Source organism: Eumetopias jubatus, unplaced genomic scaffold (assembly GCF_037043125.1).
Source record: "Eumetopias jubatus isolate StellerSeaLion01/CBP00866 unplaced genomic scaffold, mEumJub1_p1.0 scaffold_15, whole genome shotgun sequence".
NCBI classification, from domain to species: Eukaryota; Metazoa; Chordata; class Mammalia; order Carnivora; family Otariidae; genus Eumetopias; species Eumetopias jubatus.
This window is the reverse complement of record NW_028274821.1, coordinates 91,321,239-91,339,372: the sequence shown is the minus strand read 5'-3', so window position 1 is coordinate 91,339,372 and position 18,134 is coordinate 91,321,239. Positions and strand designations below refer to the sequence as shown.

At 55.9% G+C, this 18,134-nt stretch overlaps 2 protein-coding genes across 6 annotated transcripts in view; one reads left to right on the top strand and one right to left on the bottom strand.

The window, feature by feature from the left end:
* Nucleotides 1–153: 153 nt before the first annotated feature.
* On the bottom strand, nt 154–9,924 carry SPACA9 (sperm acrosome associated 9). 3 transcript variants are annotated; one of them, XM_028090549.2, is made up of 5 exons: nt 9,777–9,924; nt 7,940–8,128; nt 4,270–4,450; nt 1,970–2,172; nt 154–1,269 (listed from the first exon to the last, which is right to left on the bottom strand). In XM_028090549.2, the coding sequence occupies exons 3-5, from the start codon at nt 4,411–4,413 to the stop codon at nt 936–938; spliced, it is 681 nt and encodes a 226-aa protein (XP_027946350.1). In that variant the 5' UTR covers nt 4,414–4,450; nt 7,940–8,128; nt 9,777–9,924; the 3' UTR covers nt 154–935. The 3 variants fall into 3 exon arrangements, with proteins under 3 accessions (XP_027946350.1, XP_027946352.1, XP_087874896.1); XM_028090551.2 differs by lacking the exon at nt 7,940–8,128; XM_088018770.1 differs by lacking the exons at nt 7,940–8,128; nt 9,777–9,924 and having other exon boundaries at nt 4,270–4,700.
* Nucleotides 9,925–10,064: 140 nt separating this feature from the next.
* Nucleotides 10,065–18,134, top strand: part of AK8 (adenylate kinase 8) — a 118,024-nt gene continuing 109,954 nt past the window's right edge. Inside the window, exons 1-3 of one of the 3 annotated variants that reach the window (XM_028090578.2) lie at nt 10,065–10,163; nt 12,646–12,730; nt 17,894–17,943. In XM_028090578.2, the coding sequence (XP_027946379.1) occupies nt 10,080–10,163; nt 12,646–12,730; nt 17,894–17,943 (219 nt within the window). In that variant the 5' untranslated portion in view covers nt 10,065–10,079. The remainder of the gene's footprint in view (nt 10,164–12,645; nt 12,731–17,893; nt 17,944–18,134) is intronic. The other 2 variants (XM_028090577.2, XM_088018879.1) reach the window with 2 other exon arrangements.

Here is an 18,134-nt window from a genome sequence, read left to right as displayed (position 1 = left end):
CTTTGGCATGAACCCCCCGAGGGCAAATGTCTATAGTGGTTGCTCTTTGCTCAAGGTTTTGCTTGTGAGGCTACTGGCCAGTGTCCTCTGAGGTCTCAGGGTAAATAAAGAAGGGGTAACTCCCAGGAAACCAAGCCAGGCAGAGAGGGGAGAACACTTTTTATTCTTGACGGTCGCCCCCGAGGAAGCAAGAACACAGAAGCTAAGTCGCCCCCTGTGAAGGGAAAAGCCAACAGTCAGTCAGAACTTCCAGCAAGCTCAAGAGCCAGAGACACATTCTGTAATGTCGGGGCCTTGACTGTGTTGTGAAAATCAGGAAACTGTCCTTGCACAGGAGCCATAAAATCAGAATTCTTCCGGTTTCTCTCATGGTCTCCCCTCTCCCAAGTAAAGGAGAGCAAAGGCAGGTTCGCTCCCCTTTGGGTTTTGGTTCAGAGACCTAATCACACTGAGGAAGTCCACCGTGCCGGCCCTCAGCATCCTGGCAGGCTGAGCAGCTGGACCTTGCAGGAGCTGAGCCTTGCCTACGGTTGCCGCTGTGGTGGGAAAGGAGCTGGCAGGCCTCCGGCTCAGCGGCTCGGCCCAGAAAGCCGGACCTGCAGCGTGGCCGGGCCTGGCAGGGTGCAGGCTGGCAGCTCCCAGAGCACCTGGGCAGGCTGGTGACCCCAGTTCTCAGCAGCCTCCCCGGGACACCTGCTCCCACCAACACCGGAAGTGGGGGTCCTCTTCATTGGCACAGAGCCTGACACTCAGAGGTGAGGAGAGCTTAGAAGTGAAAGTGAGAGAGGAAGAGAGGTTCTCAACAGTATATTGGGCAGGCCCCTCTGGGGTTCATCCGTGGTGGGGACTGTGGATGCCAAAGAATGGATCAGCCAGTGGAGACCAAGTTAAGTGACCAAGCACGCTACAGGACACAGCAGGTTGCCAGCTATGAGTTACAGTTGCCCACCAGGCGGTCTCCAGGGAGGTTTGAAACATCCTGTGTCATTCCCCCTACGTTTGGGGCTGTCTTTTGTAAGTCGCCTACATTTGTGCTTTCTTAACCGAGGCTGGGTGCCTGTGGTCCAGGAAGGGCGAGCAGCCACCCCGGTGGCTTCCTGGCGTGCCTGGGGCTCACTCACATGCTGCAGGGCTTTGCGGGGCAGCTTCTCTGAGTGGGCGATCCATTCTTTCATCAAGTCCAGGGTGATGGGGATGAGGCTGACGACACCTCCGTAGTGGTTCCTGGCCTCGTCACAGCTGAGGTGGTTCACCACGTCGTGAGGGTACCTGCAGGGCAGCAAGAGGGCTCCATCCAGGCCTGGGGCAGGCTCTAATCCTGGCCGCCCCTCAGAATCCCCTGGGGAGGCTTAGGGCCGCACGGGCCGAGCCGCACTCTCTACCGGACCGTGGTTCGGCGGGCTTGCGGCCCAGGAGCCCTGGCTAATCCAGGTGTGAGGGGCAGGACTCTTGAACCACTTGCCTTTGGTTGTAGAACCCCGGATCAGGGGCCGTGGAAACCTGCCGTAACTGCTCCAAAACCTGCTGGTTAGTCCCTCTGCCTCTTCACCCCGAAAACTAAACGGCGTGCTCCGGAACAGGGCACTCTGTGCTGAGGGCTCCCAGGGCACAGAATGAGGGAGCCGCACTGGCGGTACTGGGGCTTCTCCGTGGGCTTCTGGGAACACGTGCCCTGCGACGCCCCCTTCCCTTTGTCCGGTACCAGCTCCACCCTACCTGCGGCCTCAGCAGCCATCGTTTGCACTAAAACAGTTTGTGGGGTTGGCCCTTCCAGTAAGTCAGTGGGCCTGGGATTTCCCACCAGGTAAGGGGGTCTGGACAGTCGCCACAGGATCCACCCGCGGGGATGCACCTGCCCTGTCCGCAGACGCCTGCCTCTTCCTGCGGGTCGCCCCCTCTCCCTCCCCGCCCCGCTGCCCTCCATGCTCGGGCCGCTGGGGCCTCCGGAACAGGCCCAGAAGGGACTTACTTTGCTCTGAGGCTGCTCAGGTCGTTGCTTTGGCTAACCATGGACTTGCATTTCTCAAGCAGGTTGTTGGTGGCCGGGGTGCCGGAGTGGAGGGCTTCGAAGTGCTGACACAGCTTGTTCAGCTCTGCGCAGATGTCCAGGAACATGAGCAGAACGCGCCGGTCTGTGGAGTTGTTGCAGTAATGCTCCGTGTAGCTCTGCACCTGTGGGGGCCGCACGCTGGGCGCTCAGGAGGCGGAGTCACGGGGCAGACGCCAGTCACACTGAAGCGTCTGCATGCAGACGCCACTACCTACAGTCACGGTCACGGAGCGTCCCAGGCGCTGGGCCAAGCGCCGTGCAGGCTGGACCTCACAGCTCTCAACATGCTCATCTAAACCCCACGGGGCGCCACGCACCTCAGCCAACACCCAAAGCAAAGAGCGCCGCTCCCTGACCTTTCGGGACACAGTCCCACTCAGGCCCCACTGAGGAGCAAAGAGAAGGCACTAGAATTCTCTCAAGTTACCTTGTCCTGTGTTTCCAAGGTAGAGGAAGGAGGGACAAAGGGAGCCAGCAGAGGCATCACCCATAGAAGGTAGTCTGTACCTCACACCACACACTGACACCAACTCTAGGATGAAGATCTTAAATGCCAAAACAAAACAAAAGCTCTCCTGTGAACGTGTTCCAGATGCGGGAGTCGGGACGCCTTTCTCAAGTCATTAAAGGTGTTCAGAATGGTGAGACGGCTGAGCCACGTTCAACCCCTCTGCTTGGGGGGAATGGAGGTCCTTCCCGGGCAGGGGCTCTTCCTCTCTATCCAACTTCACCCCCCCGCCCCACCCCCATCACTGAATCTGAGGTCAGGCAAGGCGGGAGGCCTGGCCTCGGGCTGAGGAGAAACTGGCTCCGGTTTAGGCAGGATTCACTGGCCCATTTCCCCAACGCAGGCCCCACCCGTGGCAGGCCGGTGGCTGGGGACATCACCTCCCTCCTCTAGCAGCCAGAAAGTTCTAAGTCGAAACCAGGTTGCCTTTCTGTAGCTAGGGGATGTCCTCCCAAATGATCTGAGTGGTTCCAAGTCCAGCAGCTCTGGGGGGGCTCCGGCCACCTCCATATCTGCTACGGCACTGCGGAAGGTGAGGAGGGGCCTGCCCCGCGGTGTAACTACAACACAGCAGTCACTGGGCTACCGGGTGTGTGTGCTGGTTACCTCTGGATAACCCAGGCTCAGGGAGGGCAGGGTGAGGCCAAGAATCGAAGCTTCCCATAGAGAGTCAAACCCTGGGGCCGCTGTTTACCAAGAGCCTTTGCTGAACCTAAGACCAGAAGGCCACTCCCTTGTGCGGGTGAGGGGGGTGGGGGTGCGGGTCTCAGATGCTCCTTCCTGATAAACCTGTCCAGTGGCCTTGGAAGTCTGAGCCTTTGGGGAACGGGCTAGAAAAAGGATGTAGCTAATTGACTTCCAGATAGTTCAGGGGAAAGAGGCTATTTTCTGTAGGTTTAAAAAGTTTTCAAGTTAAAAAACCAGGAGAGGCTTTTACATATATTAGAAGAAAGGATTTTTTTGAAGGATTCCGGCAGGGTTGCTATTCCCTGTGGGCCCATGCACTTCTCCTAAGCAGTTCTGAGCTCTGGAGGCCGCACCCGCCCCATGCCCCCATGCCGTGAGCCACTGGCCTTCCACAAGCTGACTCGTGGGCCCGAGGCATGTGTGCAGTTGGAAGGGTCCCACCTATGTGTGCTGCTTCCTGGAAGGCGTGTTCGGTCTTTGGCAGAGCAAACTGGGATAGAGCTAACTCAGGAGGACACCGGGTTAAGTGAAAATGTGTGCAGACGGGGGTGGGGAGGGTGGGGGGGTGGAGCAATGTGCTTGGCACCTCGCTGTTTCTCAGATCCCAGTAGGACCTAACAGCTGGGACCACAGGCATCAGACGCTGGCTGAGAGTCTCCCTCATGATCTCCCTAAATCTGCACACTCCCTGGAGGTGCTCACTCTACAGAGTAGACCACTGGAGCACAGACAGGTGACTCCCAGCTGGAGGTCACAGAGGGCGTGTGGGGCTGAGCCGGGACCTGAACCCTGGCTGGCAGTCTCCAGCCCATGTTTGTAAGCACTTTGTTATTTACTCACATACCTGGGGAGGGGATGCCTGGCTCGTTCCACTAGTTAAGCTCCAAGTCCTGACTCTGGCACAAGGTGCTTGCCCCCTCTGGGCCTCAGTTTTATCTTTCAAGCAAGGTGTCACACAGGAATCTCTGGGCCCCGCAGGCCCCTGGGAGCCCGGCCGCCCGCCCGCCAGCCCACGGGGTGCCACCTGTCCGATGCTGGCGATGGGCCGGGTCTTGTCGTGGGCGTTCTCCCTGCAGTGCTCCAGAGCGGTGATGAAGGTGAGCTGTTGCTGCTGGAAGAGCCTGTACTTCTGCTCAATGTTTCGAAGAGACTCCTTCGCCTCATTCATTGTCTTCCTCAGCGGTCATTCACAGGAGGAGGGGGCTCTATGGGGAGGGAGAGTGCAGGGCTGAGGCGCTGGGCACAGACTGCAGGCCCAGCTCTGGAGCTCCAGACCAGCACGCCCAGGCCCCGCTTGGGTGAGAACCACACTCACTCCAGATGCCCCAGGCCATCCAAGACAGTAGAGCCTGACCCAGGTCCCTTTACCCTCCAAGGACACGTTCTTTGCCATCAACTGTGACTTCCTTGCCTCAAGTGTGGATACGGATTGCTCTGGTCCTCAGTTTCTCCAGACCTTGGACGGACGGACGGACACACACACACACACACACACACACACACACAGCCTCCATGCCTTCCTGCGCCGTCAGCAACAGAGGGGAGCACGGCATATGTCATAGAAAATAAAATCTGTGATTATCAGTTTGGACCAAATCATTTTAAAACATCTGCCTCTTTGCAATTGGTGGGAAAGTCTAAGGATTGTTTCCAGTGGGCCAAGCAGGGGAAGAGCCTGTACTGGATTGTCGAGTGCGAGAAGATGCAGTTTCCCTGCCCTGTGCTTGGGTCAGGAGCCCTGATCTCAGGCTGGCACATTCTCAGGGCAGGGGCTGGCCTGATGGGAAACATTAACGCCATGGGGAGTGCTCTCTTTTGGTGCCTCACAGACTGTCCCTGGTGTGTGGTTCAGGTAGTCCACAAGGCATCTAGAATCTTCTGTGAGCAGAGAAGGCTGTGGGTTCTGCTCTCTGTGACATCACAGTTTTGCTGAGCCTGTGCAAGATACCCAGGTCCCAGATTTACGGAACTCCAGAACTGGGAGACCTCAGTCGGTCAACTCCCCTTAACTCCCGGGGCGGGGGGGGTGGGGTGGGCAGCTGAAGTCCAGCGTGTCACAACAAGCTTGTCGTGGACACCCTAGGTCCCAGGCTTCCTGACATCTAACCAGAGTCCTCAAAGCTGTCCCAGCCGCCACGCCTCCACCACGAGACACCACCAGCACTTCATGTGCCCTGTGTGAGCGGGGGTCAGAGGCGGCTGAGCCAAGCTAGGGTCCAAGCGAGTTGCTGCAAGGGCTGGGGTGGGGCAGAAGACATTCCAGGCTTCCTGGCAGGCCCCAGGTGGAGGAGAGCAAGCCCAAGGGAGACGGAAGGCCATTTCTGCTGTGTCTCCCTCAGCATCCCGAGCCCATGGCAGGGCTGGAGCAGGGAGGGCATCTCCGTGGCAAGAAGAGGGATGAAAGGAAATGCCAAAACAGATGAGAAGGTGGCCTCCAGGACACGACGGGGGCAGCACAGCAGAGAACTTGGGGAGGGCTGGGAGCTGAGCCGCGACAGGATGCGCCCTGATAACGGCGCCCCATGAACCTCAGTGGGTGGAGGAGGACATGCAGCAGCAGCGCCCAGCGCCGCCGCCCGCCCCCCAGGAGCCACGGGGCCTGTTTGCTCACAGCAGCTGCAGCTCTATGGGGGTGGGCCTGGGCCAGGGCTGGGCTGGGCGCCCGTGTCCTCCCCACTCAGTCCCCTGCCCACTGTGGGCGAGCACAAAGGGGAGCCTGGGTTGTGGGGATGCAGTGGGGGCCCACTGTTTGTCAGACACCTGGAACCCCTGCCAAGGTCCCCCTACCCCCTGCCAGGCAGCAATGGCGGACGCGGTAAAGGGGGGCAGGGTTTTGGGTTGTGCCTCCAATGGTGCAGGCTTACCAGGCAGGTGAGGCACTCGGTGTGAAACTGAAGGGGGCACCACAAAGCCCAGCAATCGGGCCAGGTAAAAATATTTAACACACTATTTGAAGAAATAAAAGTCAACAGCAAAAAGTCCACAAAGTGCCTAAATTTTAAGTAAACACAGAATGGGATCCAGTGCGGGGCCTTGCTGTACAGGAGTCCGAGGCAAAAGGAACAAGTAATACTGATCCCATCTTTAAATTTTTAATAGTTTACTCTCAATGGTTTTTTTTTTTTTTTTTTTGCATTAGTTTTGATGTTTTTAAATGTTATTCGTCCTGATGGCAGGGGTTTTTGGCGCCCTTCACATTCTGCGCCAAGGCAACCACTTTACTTGCCTCACCTAGTTTGGGCCTGGGGCTTACAAGTGACGCGGGGGCTGAAGGCCTAGAAAAGTCGGAGCCCAGCACACAGCGGGGCTTCGGGGGAGGAACAGGGGCATGTGCTTTCAGTCTGGCCTTCCCCCATTAACGCTCGGGGCTGTGCTGGGTGGTTAAGAACCCAAGCCCGGGAGTCCTATAGTCCCGGCTTTAAATCCCGGTGCCGCCGCAGGGCGAGCCTCCGCGTCCTAACGTGCTATTGGGAGAGGACAGGGCCAGCCTCCCAGCCGTGGGGTGAGGACCGCGGCAGGTGGCAGGTGTGGCGCCCAGGCCCTGGAATGCGGCAGCGCCCGATTGTCGGGGCAGTGAAAGCAGCTGTGATTACACGGTGTGCACACAATCACGGGAGTGGGCCACGACAGGCACAGTGTGCACCCGGAAAGCAGCAGAGGCTGCTGAGGACTTGACCTCCCAGAGAGGAGAGGTGGGGAGGGTGGGGCAGAGGGGTGGGGACCCTGGCTAGAGGCTGAGAGGGGGTTATGTGGAATATTGTGAGCAAGCACAGAAGGCAGTGGACAGAGTAAGGCCGAGGGACCTAAGCATCAGACAAAGCTAGGAGAACCACTGAAGGCCAAAATAAGAAGCACGTCATGCGTTCATTCATTCATTCATTCATTCATTCATTCATTCATTCGGCAATGCCTCCCCTACGCCAGACACCATTCTGAGTGCTGGGCTATACACGGCATTGAACAAAATAGACAAGATCCCCTTCCCTGGAGGGACTTATCTTTCAGAGTGGGAGGCAGACAGTAAGGATGAGTGAATGAACCACGTTTTAGATAAGGGCACTGCTAAAGAGAAGAGGAAGCTGGGCAGTGGGTTGGGAGTGTCGGGATGAAGAGCTTCACAGTCTGCAAGAGGGTCCTCTGCAGGGGGTGGGTGGGTGCGGGGCAGGGCAAACTAGAGCCATGCTCCAGCCTTCAAGGAGATCCTGAACACCCACCCCAACCCTCCTAACAGCAGTTACTCTCTGTGGGGCCCTAGGAAAACCCCGGCCATGCCTTAAGTCCTCACCTATGAAGGTACCACGATTATCCCATGACAGATGACAAAGCTGAGGTTACCCAGCTAGGAGAAGTGAGCCAACCAGGATCTCCCACTCAGCTCTGCCTGACTTTATAAAGTCTGGGCTCTCGGATAGCTCCCTCTCCCTCTGTGATGGTCCATAGAGACAGACATGCCAGACATCAGATTGACCAGAGCTGGGAGTGGGTGGGTGGGGTGGAGGGGATACCAAAGGCCCGAAAAGCTGCTCAAACCCTCCTAGGGGTCATGCACTGGCTGGACCCCTGGGCCTCATTTCCACTCCCATGAGACTGTTCTCTGTTCCCCATCCCCTAAGGGGCCGCCCTATGTGTCTGACTCCCTGCCACCCTCCTGGGGCTTCCTGGGGCTGTCAAGTTCTCTAAGGTTATAGCCCTACCTCGGCTAGTGGCCCCAAGAGGCCCTGAGAGGAAAACTGACTTGGCTCTTGATCCTAGAGACTTGTGACATGCGAGCCAGGAATGCTGTAAGAAGAGCTGTAATAAGCTATCCAAAGTGTCCCTTGAACGAGAGTCACTGCAGCCAAATTAGTGTGGATGAAAGGCACAGGGTGCAGGCACTTCTCGATCTGGGGAGGAGGAAGGAAAAAATGATTACCCAATAGGTTTTAGGCTTTAATTGATTTGTATTTTTCCAGGCTGCTAAAGAAGATTAAATCATGGTATAAAAATCGCCTAAGGCTTAAAATAAATGAGGAGAAAGGCAAGTCATTTCAGAAATGTCCAGGAAGCAAACTGAACCTCTCCAGTGCAAATTGCGGGTTTGGTTGTTGTGTTCTTTGTTCAGGGGGAGGCAGCTTCCTTTTCTTCCCCAGCTGTCTTTGCAGTTGTCTTTGACAAGCCAACCAAGGTGTGCACGCTTTGAGGAAGCGGCTCTGAGGGGAAGAGGCAGAACTGCAGCCTTTTACATTGGAGGGCATGTCTCTGGACAAGTGGCTGGTGGTGACGGCTTTGGCTAGGAGTCAGACGTCAGCCCTGGCTCTGCCTTTGCTTAACAAGTGAACCTAGCCAAGAATTTTCCCCTTTCTGGGCCTCCGTTTATCCATCTGTAAAATCAGGGGGTTTGGATTAGAAGATCTTCAAGGGGACTTCTGATTTTAATGCTTCACGATCAACCCCTGATGAGGAAAGAGGCCCAGAAAAGGGAAAAGACTTTTGCCAGAAGTCATTCAGCCACAACCACCTTTCACCATTCTGATCCTCCAATTTCTCATCTGTAAAATGGGAATGAAGGTACTTATTTCTCAGGGCTGGTGCAAAGATTAAACGAGATAATATAACTAATAGTAACCCCTATGCATTGTGCACTTACTACATGCCAGTTACCAATACTTCAGGTGTATGAGCTCCTGGAATCCTTCCCTAATCCCCACTTCACAGGGGAGGAAAGTGAGGCAAAGAGCAGGCTCACAAGGCCAGGCGGAGCCAGGAGCTGAACTCGGGGCAATCTGTCCTGACAATGCCGGACGTCCTGTCCATAGTGTACAGACCCCATAGTTTTGTTAAGAACACTGAGGGCTCAAAACCAGGAGTAGCTAGCTCCTCCTAAAAATGGCAACAGACAGAAAGCTAGAGCTCCTAGTTCAGCGCTGTGTCTGATACCAGGCTGCCCTGTCCCACTGGGCACTGGCGCAACTCGAAGCGCTCCTTCCCCCCACCATGTCCCACCCGACCCGGGTCCGGCACCAGTCATTCCTTTCCCCCCAAACCCCAGGGTCTGGGTAGGGGTGGGCCCGCCCCCGCCCGCGCCCCCGCCCGCGCCCCCGGCCCGCTTTAACCTTGCTGGTCCTAGAGCGGCCTTCACTTACAGAGCGCTCTGTGGAGTGCCTCCGAGGCTGTGTGGGGCCCCGGAGGGGCGGGGAGGCCCTTCCCAGGGCTGGGGAGGCGGGTGGGTGGGGTGGGGAGGTCGACGAGAAGGGGCGGGGCCGCGGGCCCGATTGTTCCCGTGGGTGCCATAGCAATCGGGTCACGTGGCTGCCCCGCCCCGCCCCGTGAGCCTAGGCCTTCCCTCCCGCCCCAGGGACTCCCCTACTTTTTCAAACCGTTCCCCAACTTCTATTCATTTTAAAGATGGGGAAACTGAGGCCCAGAGAGCAGAACTGAGCCGGCCCTCAGAGCTCCCAACGCCCGGGTCGGGGTGCGATGGCGGAACCAGCTCAGGACCCGCCTCCCGTCCCCCCGGTTGGCGTCCCAGCACCGGGGGCCCTCCCGAGGCACCTCTGGTCCTAGAAGGCCACTGCTGGAGCGGCCTGAGGGGTCCCGCTGAGACGTGCAGACTGCGGAGCGAGACCCGCGCGCGGAAGCACGTGCCCCTCCCCGGCCCCGGCGGCTGGTCCCGCGGGCCGAGGAGCCGGGGACCAAGCCCAGCCCCAGCCTGGAGGGCCGGCGGGCGCGCGCTGATGACGCTGCGCGGCGGCCCTAGCGACGGCGGTCTCCAGGGAGCGGGCGCGCGCTGATGACGCGCGGCGCGCCGGCCCTAGCGACGGCGGTCTCCAGGGAGCGGGCGCGCTGCACCGCGGCATGGACGCGACCACCGCCCCGCACCACATACCCCCGGAAATGCCCCAGTACGGGGAGACGTACCACGTCTTCGAGCTGATGCAGGTGACCGAGGCGGCCCCGCCCTGTCGCGACACCGGGCGCCGGCCGGGAGCCTCCGTCGCGATAGGGTGCGCGGCGGCGACCCCGCAGCTGGGGGCTGTCCGACTCCTGTACCGCCGGGACCCCGAGGGATGACTCGGTCGGAGGACGCCCCGCGTCGCTGCCCCGCGGACCCAGGAGGGAGGAAAGGGGTCAGGCCACCTGGCCAGGATTTGGTCATGGCTCTGGGCCGGCCAGCTCAATGGCCTGGACCAAGTCCCCTTCTTTTCTCAGTTCCGGCAGCTGGCATTTGGGGGCCCTTCCCGCGCTGACAGCCCCCAGCCTGTCTGCAGTGTTCGTTTCTGAGCTGGGGAGTGTCCGCGTTCAAGGTGACATCACCGTCCCCTGAGATGGCTGCGACCCGGGACAGCAGCCCTGTGGCTTGGGCGGCAGCATTTCCCACATGGCCCTTCTTCATTAGGGCAGGAGTTCGGGGCTGCTCCCAACCTCTCATCCTGGGTGTCTGACTTGACTGGGCCCTCTCTCCCTGTGTGCGCTTTAGCAAAGCCCTGCCCCTACTGGTTGCCCTTCTGCACCTCCTGGAGAGAAAGGCTTTCAGGAGCTGGACTGAAAGAACTCTCTGTCGCTCAGAGGTTGTGAGGGCCAAAGGGAAGCTGGAGCCCAGTTTCCAGAGCATTTGCTCCTCCAGGTACACCCTATCACCAGAGGCACCACTGTGGTGACCCCTGTGCTCATTTGAGCCTCTGACCTGCACACCTGAGAGCAGACCTCAGACTCAGAAGTGTCACCATCTCTCCAGCAAACACATGCTTCCTTTGGAAAGTGTTAACTGGCAGAGGCAGGGAGAGAGAATTCTCTAAAACTGGGTGGCCAGTCTAAAAAGCAAATGGCCAGCTGAGTTGTAAGTCATCCGCTGGTGGGCAGGATGGGGCCAGCTCCTGGGGGCGCTGTGGTCTGCTCTAGAGAGCCTGCTGTATCTCAGAGTGATTTTTGGACGGAACAGTCTGCAGAAGCTTTTAGTTCAGTATTTCCAGTCCTTAGTCATTTGTGTGTGTTCCCTCCGTGGATCTTACCATTTTCATTACTTACACTTTTTATTTTAAAATAATTTTAGACCCACAGGATATTACCAAGATAGTACAGAGTTCTGATGTACCCCTCCCCAGCTCCCCCTACTAAGACCATCTAACGTCACTCCTTGACATTCACAGTCCTACAAGACAATTAACCAGATGGAGGCCTTATTTGGATTTCATCTGTTTTTACCTGCACTTCTTTCTTTTTCTGTCTGCACGGTTCTATGAGATGTTATCACATATATCGATTCATATAACCACCACCACAATTCCACTTTTGCTTAGTCATTTCTTTAAATCAACCTACTTAAAAAAAAAAATTCAACCTGTTTTACCTCCTCCTGAGCAATATCTTTGAAATCCTAGGTTTCCTAATACACAATAGATAAAACTGCTTAAAAGCAAAATTAAAAACACTCATCTGTAAACCAGCTAGCATCATCTCACGTTGTCTCCTCAGTGAGAGCTGACCAGAGGCCTCTGCCAGTCGGGCCCTCCGCCAGCTGGGGAAGCTGAGGCTCAGATAAGGGAAGGGACTTGCTGGTGAGGTGCAGAGCGGAGCTAGGACTTCTCACAGCTCCGAGCGCTCTACCCATCCACACGTCCTCTGCCCCCAAAGAGCAAACACCCCTCCCTGGTTGTCCCTGAAGGATGCTCCTTCCTGCACCAGCACAGCTCCTATTATCTACCCAGTTCCTTTCTGTGCCTCTTGTTCTGGAACCATGGAAGCTGGTTTTCCTCGGAATTAAATGGTCAGACTAGCCCAGGACTATTTAGATACTTGGCTGGTAAATACTCTGCCCCACCCCAGAGGGACACGGGTAGCAGTGATGGCCATGCCTCCCAGCAGTTATTGGCATTGGGCACCTACTGTGAGCGTGCCCAGCACCGGGACAAGGGTGAGGCAATAACAGCGAGCTGTAGGAGCATATGACAGGATTTATCTAGTGAGTGTGATCAGGAAGGTATGTTTCCATGGAGACCGGAGGACTCAGGGGGACAAGTGTTATAAGCTGAGGGAACAGCATTTGCTAAGGCTCTGAGGGGCACATGAACATGGTGCATGAGGAGAACTGAGAGAAGGCTGGTCTGGGAAGCACAAAGGGGCTGAGGGGAGAGGACCCTGGGCCCGCCTGCTCTGAGTCCAGGGGCAGTCCCTCCAGGTGCCTCCCCGGTGATACCCACACGACCCTTCCCTCATGCCTCTGCTCATGGGGACCCAGGCAGACAGCAGCTGGAGCAGGGGCTGGATCCCAAGTTGAAGGCGTGTTTGGTGGGTGTGGTGGAGAGATCAGGCCCCATAACCGGTATTGGTAGCAACCAGGGTTCTGGGCCACCTGAGCCCGAGCCCAGGGCTCTGGATGCCCACGCAGCTGTTAACCACCTGGGTGTCTGCCCTGTGCCCACAGAACATGCTGGAGCAACTCCTGATCCACCAGCCCAAGGACCCCATCCCGTTCATGATCAGTCACTTGCAACAAGACAATGATAATGGTGAGCATTCGAATGGGCCTCCTCCCCCTCCCCCTCCTCCTGCCTGACAGCTGTGAACCGCTCTGTCCTCCCTGTGTCTGAAGGGAGGGCTGGACAGGGTGGGGAGGGGTTTTGACAACTTGGGGTGGTGTCTGATTGAAAAATGCCTTAATTTCTTTGGGGGGCACAGCTTAAAATTTCTCTTGCCAAGTTATTAAAACGAAAACCTCCGAACGGCCCGTGGAATCAATTATTAATGCTCTCGCGGGTCCCATCTGATCTCGCCTGTTGGGTTTAAGCTCTGTGATGGCTCCACTTGTCAGGTGTAAATTTGGTTTCTGGTCTGCCTAGACAGGCAGCACTTGGGTCTTCCTGATGGTCTCATGACTGGTGCCCGTTAGTGAGTGCCAGAGTTCCCCCAAACCTTGGCCCAAGTGCAGGTCAGCTGGACCCAAAGCCACAGCTCAGAACCAGGGAGAAGGGAGGGGTGCTCCGTTCCACGGTCAATTTGCCAAGTGGAGGATCATTCCCGTCCTGTGTGAGCTGTCAGGGAGAACTGGTGTCTGGGAGCTTTGATGTTTCTTTCATCGGGGCACTGGCCGCTTTGAAGGAGATACCAGCACACCAGTGAAGTTAGCACTTGGCGCAGCTGAGAGGGGCAGAGGCTTGAGATGCCCCGCGGTGGGGTTCACACGCCTAAGATGAGAAAGGACGCTAAGCAGTTTAAAAAACAGCCACAAAGAAAGGTGGGAGGGAGGAGACCCCAGGCCTGCAGGTGCACCAGGCACAGCGGGCCTTTTCGGTGTGCCCCACCCCCAGATCCTGGCCCGTCTCAGGCTTGGCTGCAGAGCATCAGAGTGAGGGGCTGCTCGGGTCCCAGGCCATTTCACCAACCCAAGCAGAGTGGCTCGCAGAGGGCCCAGTTGTGCCCCTTTCTGAGCCTTTGGTCAGGGAGAATCGAAAATTGATGTTGGCTGTGAGTCCATTTGCCCCAGGTGGACATGGAGCTGTGAGCACGGAGGGCCAGGAGAACCATCTTCTCAAGCTGTCCATCTGGCCTCCTTGTGTTCCTGGTGGGGTTCACTGTGCCCCACAGAGACGCTTCTAAGAGACCTCCATTCTCTGATTGGCTGTTTATTACCTGGCATGGGGGTGCCTTCCTTCCTGGGGGTCCTGCTGCAGACTGCAGCTCACCAGCCGTGCCTCCCCCACGGGGCCTCCGTTTGCCGTTTGCTGGAGGCACAGGTGTCTGTCTGCCTTCCCACGTCCGCCACCCGAGTCTGGCCGGGGATCAGTGTTCCTGTTATCCAAGGACCACTTTCTCGTACTGCCACCACCCAGTAACAGCAAAACAAAGTGAAAGCAGAAGCAAAAGTACGGGAAAAACAAAGCAAAAGTAAAGTTAAAGTTGAAAGTAAAGTAAAAGTTAAATAGGAGCAAAGTAAGAGTGAATGTGACATGAAGGTGAGTTTGGTGAAGGGGCCCTTCCTGCCAGGCCACGTCAGGGGCCCTCCGGCCCACTGCGCTTCCCCACTCTTGCCAAGCAGCGAACGTGGCCCAGTCTGGGCCTCGGTACCCTCGTTCATACACCGGCCGTGCTTGGGTTACTGGGATGGAGGCCGGCGGGGCGCTGGCTGGTCCTGGTGCCTGGGCACAGGGAGGGCGGCTACGGGGCCTCTTCATCCTGCTGGTTTGAAACATTCTGCTTTGGGGTATGCGTGCCAGGCCACATGTTCTCCATCTCTGAGCCCCAGAGCTCAGCCAGCCCCCCAGCTGGAAATTCAAGAGCTGAAATGTGAGGCCAATTCTCATTATGCTTTCATTTTGCTCCTCTGTGTGCAGATTTGATTTTCAGTGTCAAATTGCCCACTTTACCAGCATCTTTCTGTTTTAGACTCAGGGCAGCCAACAACACTGGGGGCTGGCCTTACCGCCCCCCCTGCCGCCTCCACTCTCCCTTCATCCCCTTCCATCCTCCTTAGCAGCCCCTCCGTTCATTCATGGTCTGCTTTCCAAGGCCACCTGCCATGGAGCCTTGATTCCTTCTCCACACTACCCCCGCCCTGTTGCTCCCAACAGGGGTGAAGAACTCAGACCTGCCTCGTCTGGCTGTAGCTGGGGCTGGCCTCCTGGCCTCCTCAAGAGCTGGAGTCGGGGTTTTGGGCCCGATACTCTCTCAGGGAGTAGACGTATTGGATCCCAGTAACCACACTTTTGGGAGCCCTCCACTGCCTCTCCCAGGCCTTGGCTGGCCGCTCTTATGGTTGTTGGAACATCTTTGCCCTTTTTGCTCAAGTCCCAACCACTAAGTGAAGAGCAGAGAGGGACATCTGCGGGTCCCCCCACCTCCCGTGCCCAGGCTTCTGCCAACAAGTGAAGCAAAACATGGGGGAACGAGGGGAGGCTGGGCAAAAGAGCATGCTTTCATGAGTTTGTTTGGGGTGGAGGAAGCCAAGAACAGTTTAACCCCACCCTTGTGTGTTCTGGAAGAAGACAGTGGACAAGGGGAGGCCCTCTGAAGTCCAGTGAGCATTTCCACTGCCCTGGGTCAGTGAGTAAGGTTGTCTCACCTCCTTCCAGGGGCCTGTGTTTACTGGAAACTGGGCGCTCAGTGCTTCTGCTTACTGGGCATGATGTGGTGTGGGCAGTGGCTCACATGGCCAGTGGCTAGTGTAGAGGGAGAGAAGGCTCCAGACTCATCCCAGTGAACATGTACAGGAGGGAATGAGGGGAGCCCCCGGCACATGGCTGGCAGCCCCTTCGCCTCGAGAAAAGCAGATTTAGTACAAAGTGAGCATTTACAGTAGCCCTGGGCAATATTAAAGCAGGTGATGGTGTATATAATGGTATGTTGCGTTTTTTATCAAACGTTTGTCCAAGAAAGCTGTGTATTAGAGCTCCAATACCTAAGGGTTTTCTTGTGAATTTTAAATCATGCTCCTAGTTAAACCTCAAAAGGATCTGTGGATGGAAAGGTTTTTTGATTTCCTTTGAAGTGGTTTGAAGAAGTTGATTACTCTTGGCAGTCAAGCAGCCTTTTATGACACTGTTTATAAATAATTACTCATGAGCAGAGCTGGAGTTTCAAGGTGTTAGATTTTAAGAAACTAAAATTAATCACATAAATGTGTGCAAGAAATTAGGTGGGGAGAAAGGCCGTGAATGTTCCCCTTTTAAAGCATTTTCAGAGATGTGTACGATTTGGGTGCCACTTATTGGAGCCGGGAAGGGGAGGGTTTCCTCAGCAGCCTTTGAGCCCTGCAACTTTGTCAAGATGAACGCCTGCCTTGGGAGTCAACTCATTGCCCAGATGTTCTTGTCGAGGTGCAGCCCCTTCTCCTTGGGCTCCGCAGGCCCTGCGTCCCATTGGGTCTGGCCTGAGTTTTGAGGAGCTTGAGCAGAGGCCTGTGGCTAGAGTCCCAGAGAGGCCGCTGGGCAAAGGGCACGGGAGCCGGGCCAGTCCCCCTGCTGCTCCCTTCCTGTGGCTTTGGCCCGCAGAATATTGGAAGCTGTGTCCGCGAAGCACCCCAGCTGAACCTGCCTTGGAGAGGAAAGAGCATGCAGAGGTTTGCTGAGCTGGAGCGTGGCAGCATTAGCCCGGGCTGGAGGAGGCGCCCCTGGTGCTGCCTTGTCCACAGCCCTCCTGCCCCTACATCCCTGATTCACATCACCACCAACGGGAAAGACTTGGGGCTTCCAAGAAGCAAGTTCACACATCACTGGGGCTATGGACCAGGTTTATAAGTGTTTAGAAACGTAGGAAACAACAGTGCTCTAAAGCAATTAGTTGGGGACACATAAAAATCAAAGAAGCAATGGAAAGCCATGATATGTGTCCAGGCTGTCATGTTCTCGAGGAGAGGGCAGTGCCCCCGTCGGGGACGGGCACGGAGGCTAGCCGCTCCCCTTCTGTTTCCATCTAACGCACTCACCCGTGCTCCACCTTGCTTTGCTTGGCAGCATCCCTCCCCGTGCCGAGCAAGGACGAGGTGCTCCATGAGTGAATCAGTGAATCATCTGAAACCTTCCCTCCATGTTTTTCCTGAAAACGAGAAGGTGCTGTGCATCTGGACAAAGGTCTATATTTACACCCACTCAGCCTGGCTGAGTCATTGGTGTGCTGATGATTAAGTCATGGGCCAAATGGACACTAGCTCCTTCTCTGGGTCCAGTTCCAAACTAAAAGATCATGTGTGTCCTTTGTCCCCTGCTTGGACGAGGTCCCCTTCCAGTGGCCTGGCAGGAACGGGCTCTGCATATAGATATCAGAGGCTGAAGTAAGTGGGAGTATACACCTGTTCATCGTCCCCTTGGCTCAAGGGTCAGGCCAACAGCGGTGAGGGGATAGTTCTGCTTTCCCAACGTCCGTTCCGTGCTCCTGGTTCCCCGCATTTAGGGGTGGGGGTGCGGCATGGCTCAGTCAAGGTGGCACTCAGAGGAATCAGCATGGATTCATGTTTCCAGACACCACGTTCTGATTCCTGTTTTGACCCAAGATCACAAGCCTTCCAGCGCTTTTCCAAATCTGCTGGTCTGGCCTTTTCCAGTGGGCCAGCACCTACTCAGTTGTCCAGAAGCCGCTTTAGGAATTCTGTGGGGCCAACAACCTTCCCGAGACTTCGAGCCTGAAGTCTCCCATGGAAGCAAGCCATTTGCATAGAAATGCCCACATTTGAAAACAAAGACTTTTCCTATCTGGGGTTTTATAAATCTGGCCTATACATTCCAGGCTTTTCCCCATTATTTCCCTCTGTAAAATGATGGGGAATACAATTTGCTAAATAAAAAAAGCATATATATATATATAGCTTGAAAGATCTATTTACATAAAATACAGCTTTATTTGAGAGCGTGTCCCCAAGACAAAGTCCCTGTTTAAAATGCTTTATGGTGTTTGAAATCCCAATTGTTCCTGATATTTATTAGTTTGGCAAATAAGTTACCGTGTCCATGTCCCCTTGGAGACAGAAAAATAAACCATCTCAGTGATCACTTACTTCTCTAAACATAGAGAGTACATTCGATGGTGAGAGCATCTCAGAGCCCCTGGGTTACAAACGACCGTGTCACTAACAGAAAATGAAATCTGGGAGAGGAAGGGGATGAATGCCCCCTGAGCACCGCAGGCCCGGGGGGTTGCTCTGTCATAGCGGGCGGTGACATTCAAATCTTTCTCTTCCACAGTGCCGAAGATTGTGATATTAGGTCCACCCGCCTCGGGGAAAACAACCATAGTAAGTGCATCATATTAAGTGTTGTAATACCGTAATATCTCATTTACCTGCAGAGCTGGAATGAGGCTGCCCCTCAGTGGGTTTTGAACACCACTGAGCTTTGCTTCATTCTTCCCCTCTCCTGCTTCTTAACTTATTTTCTTATTACGAGAAGTGGCATGCACGCTAGTAGAAAACCTAGAAAGCTCAGA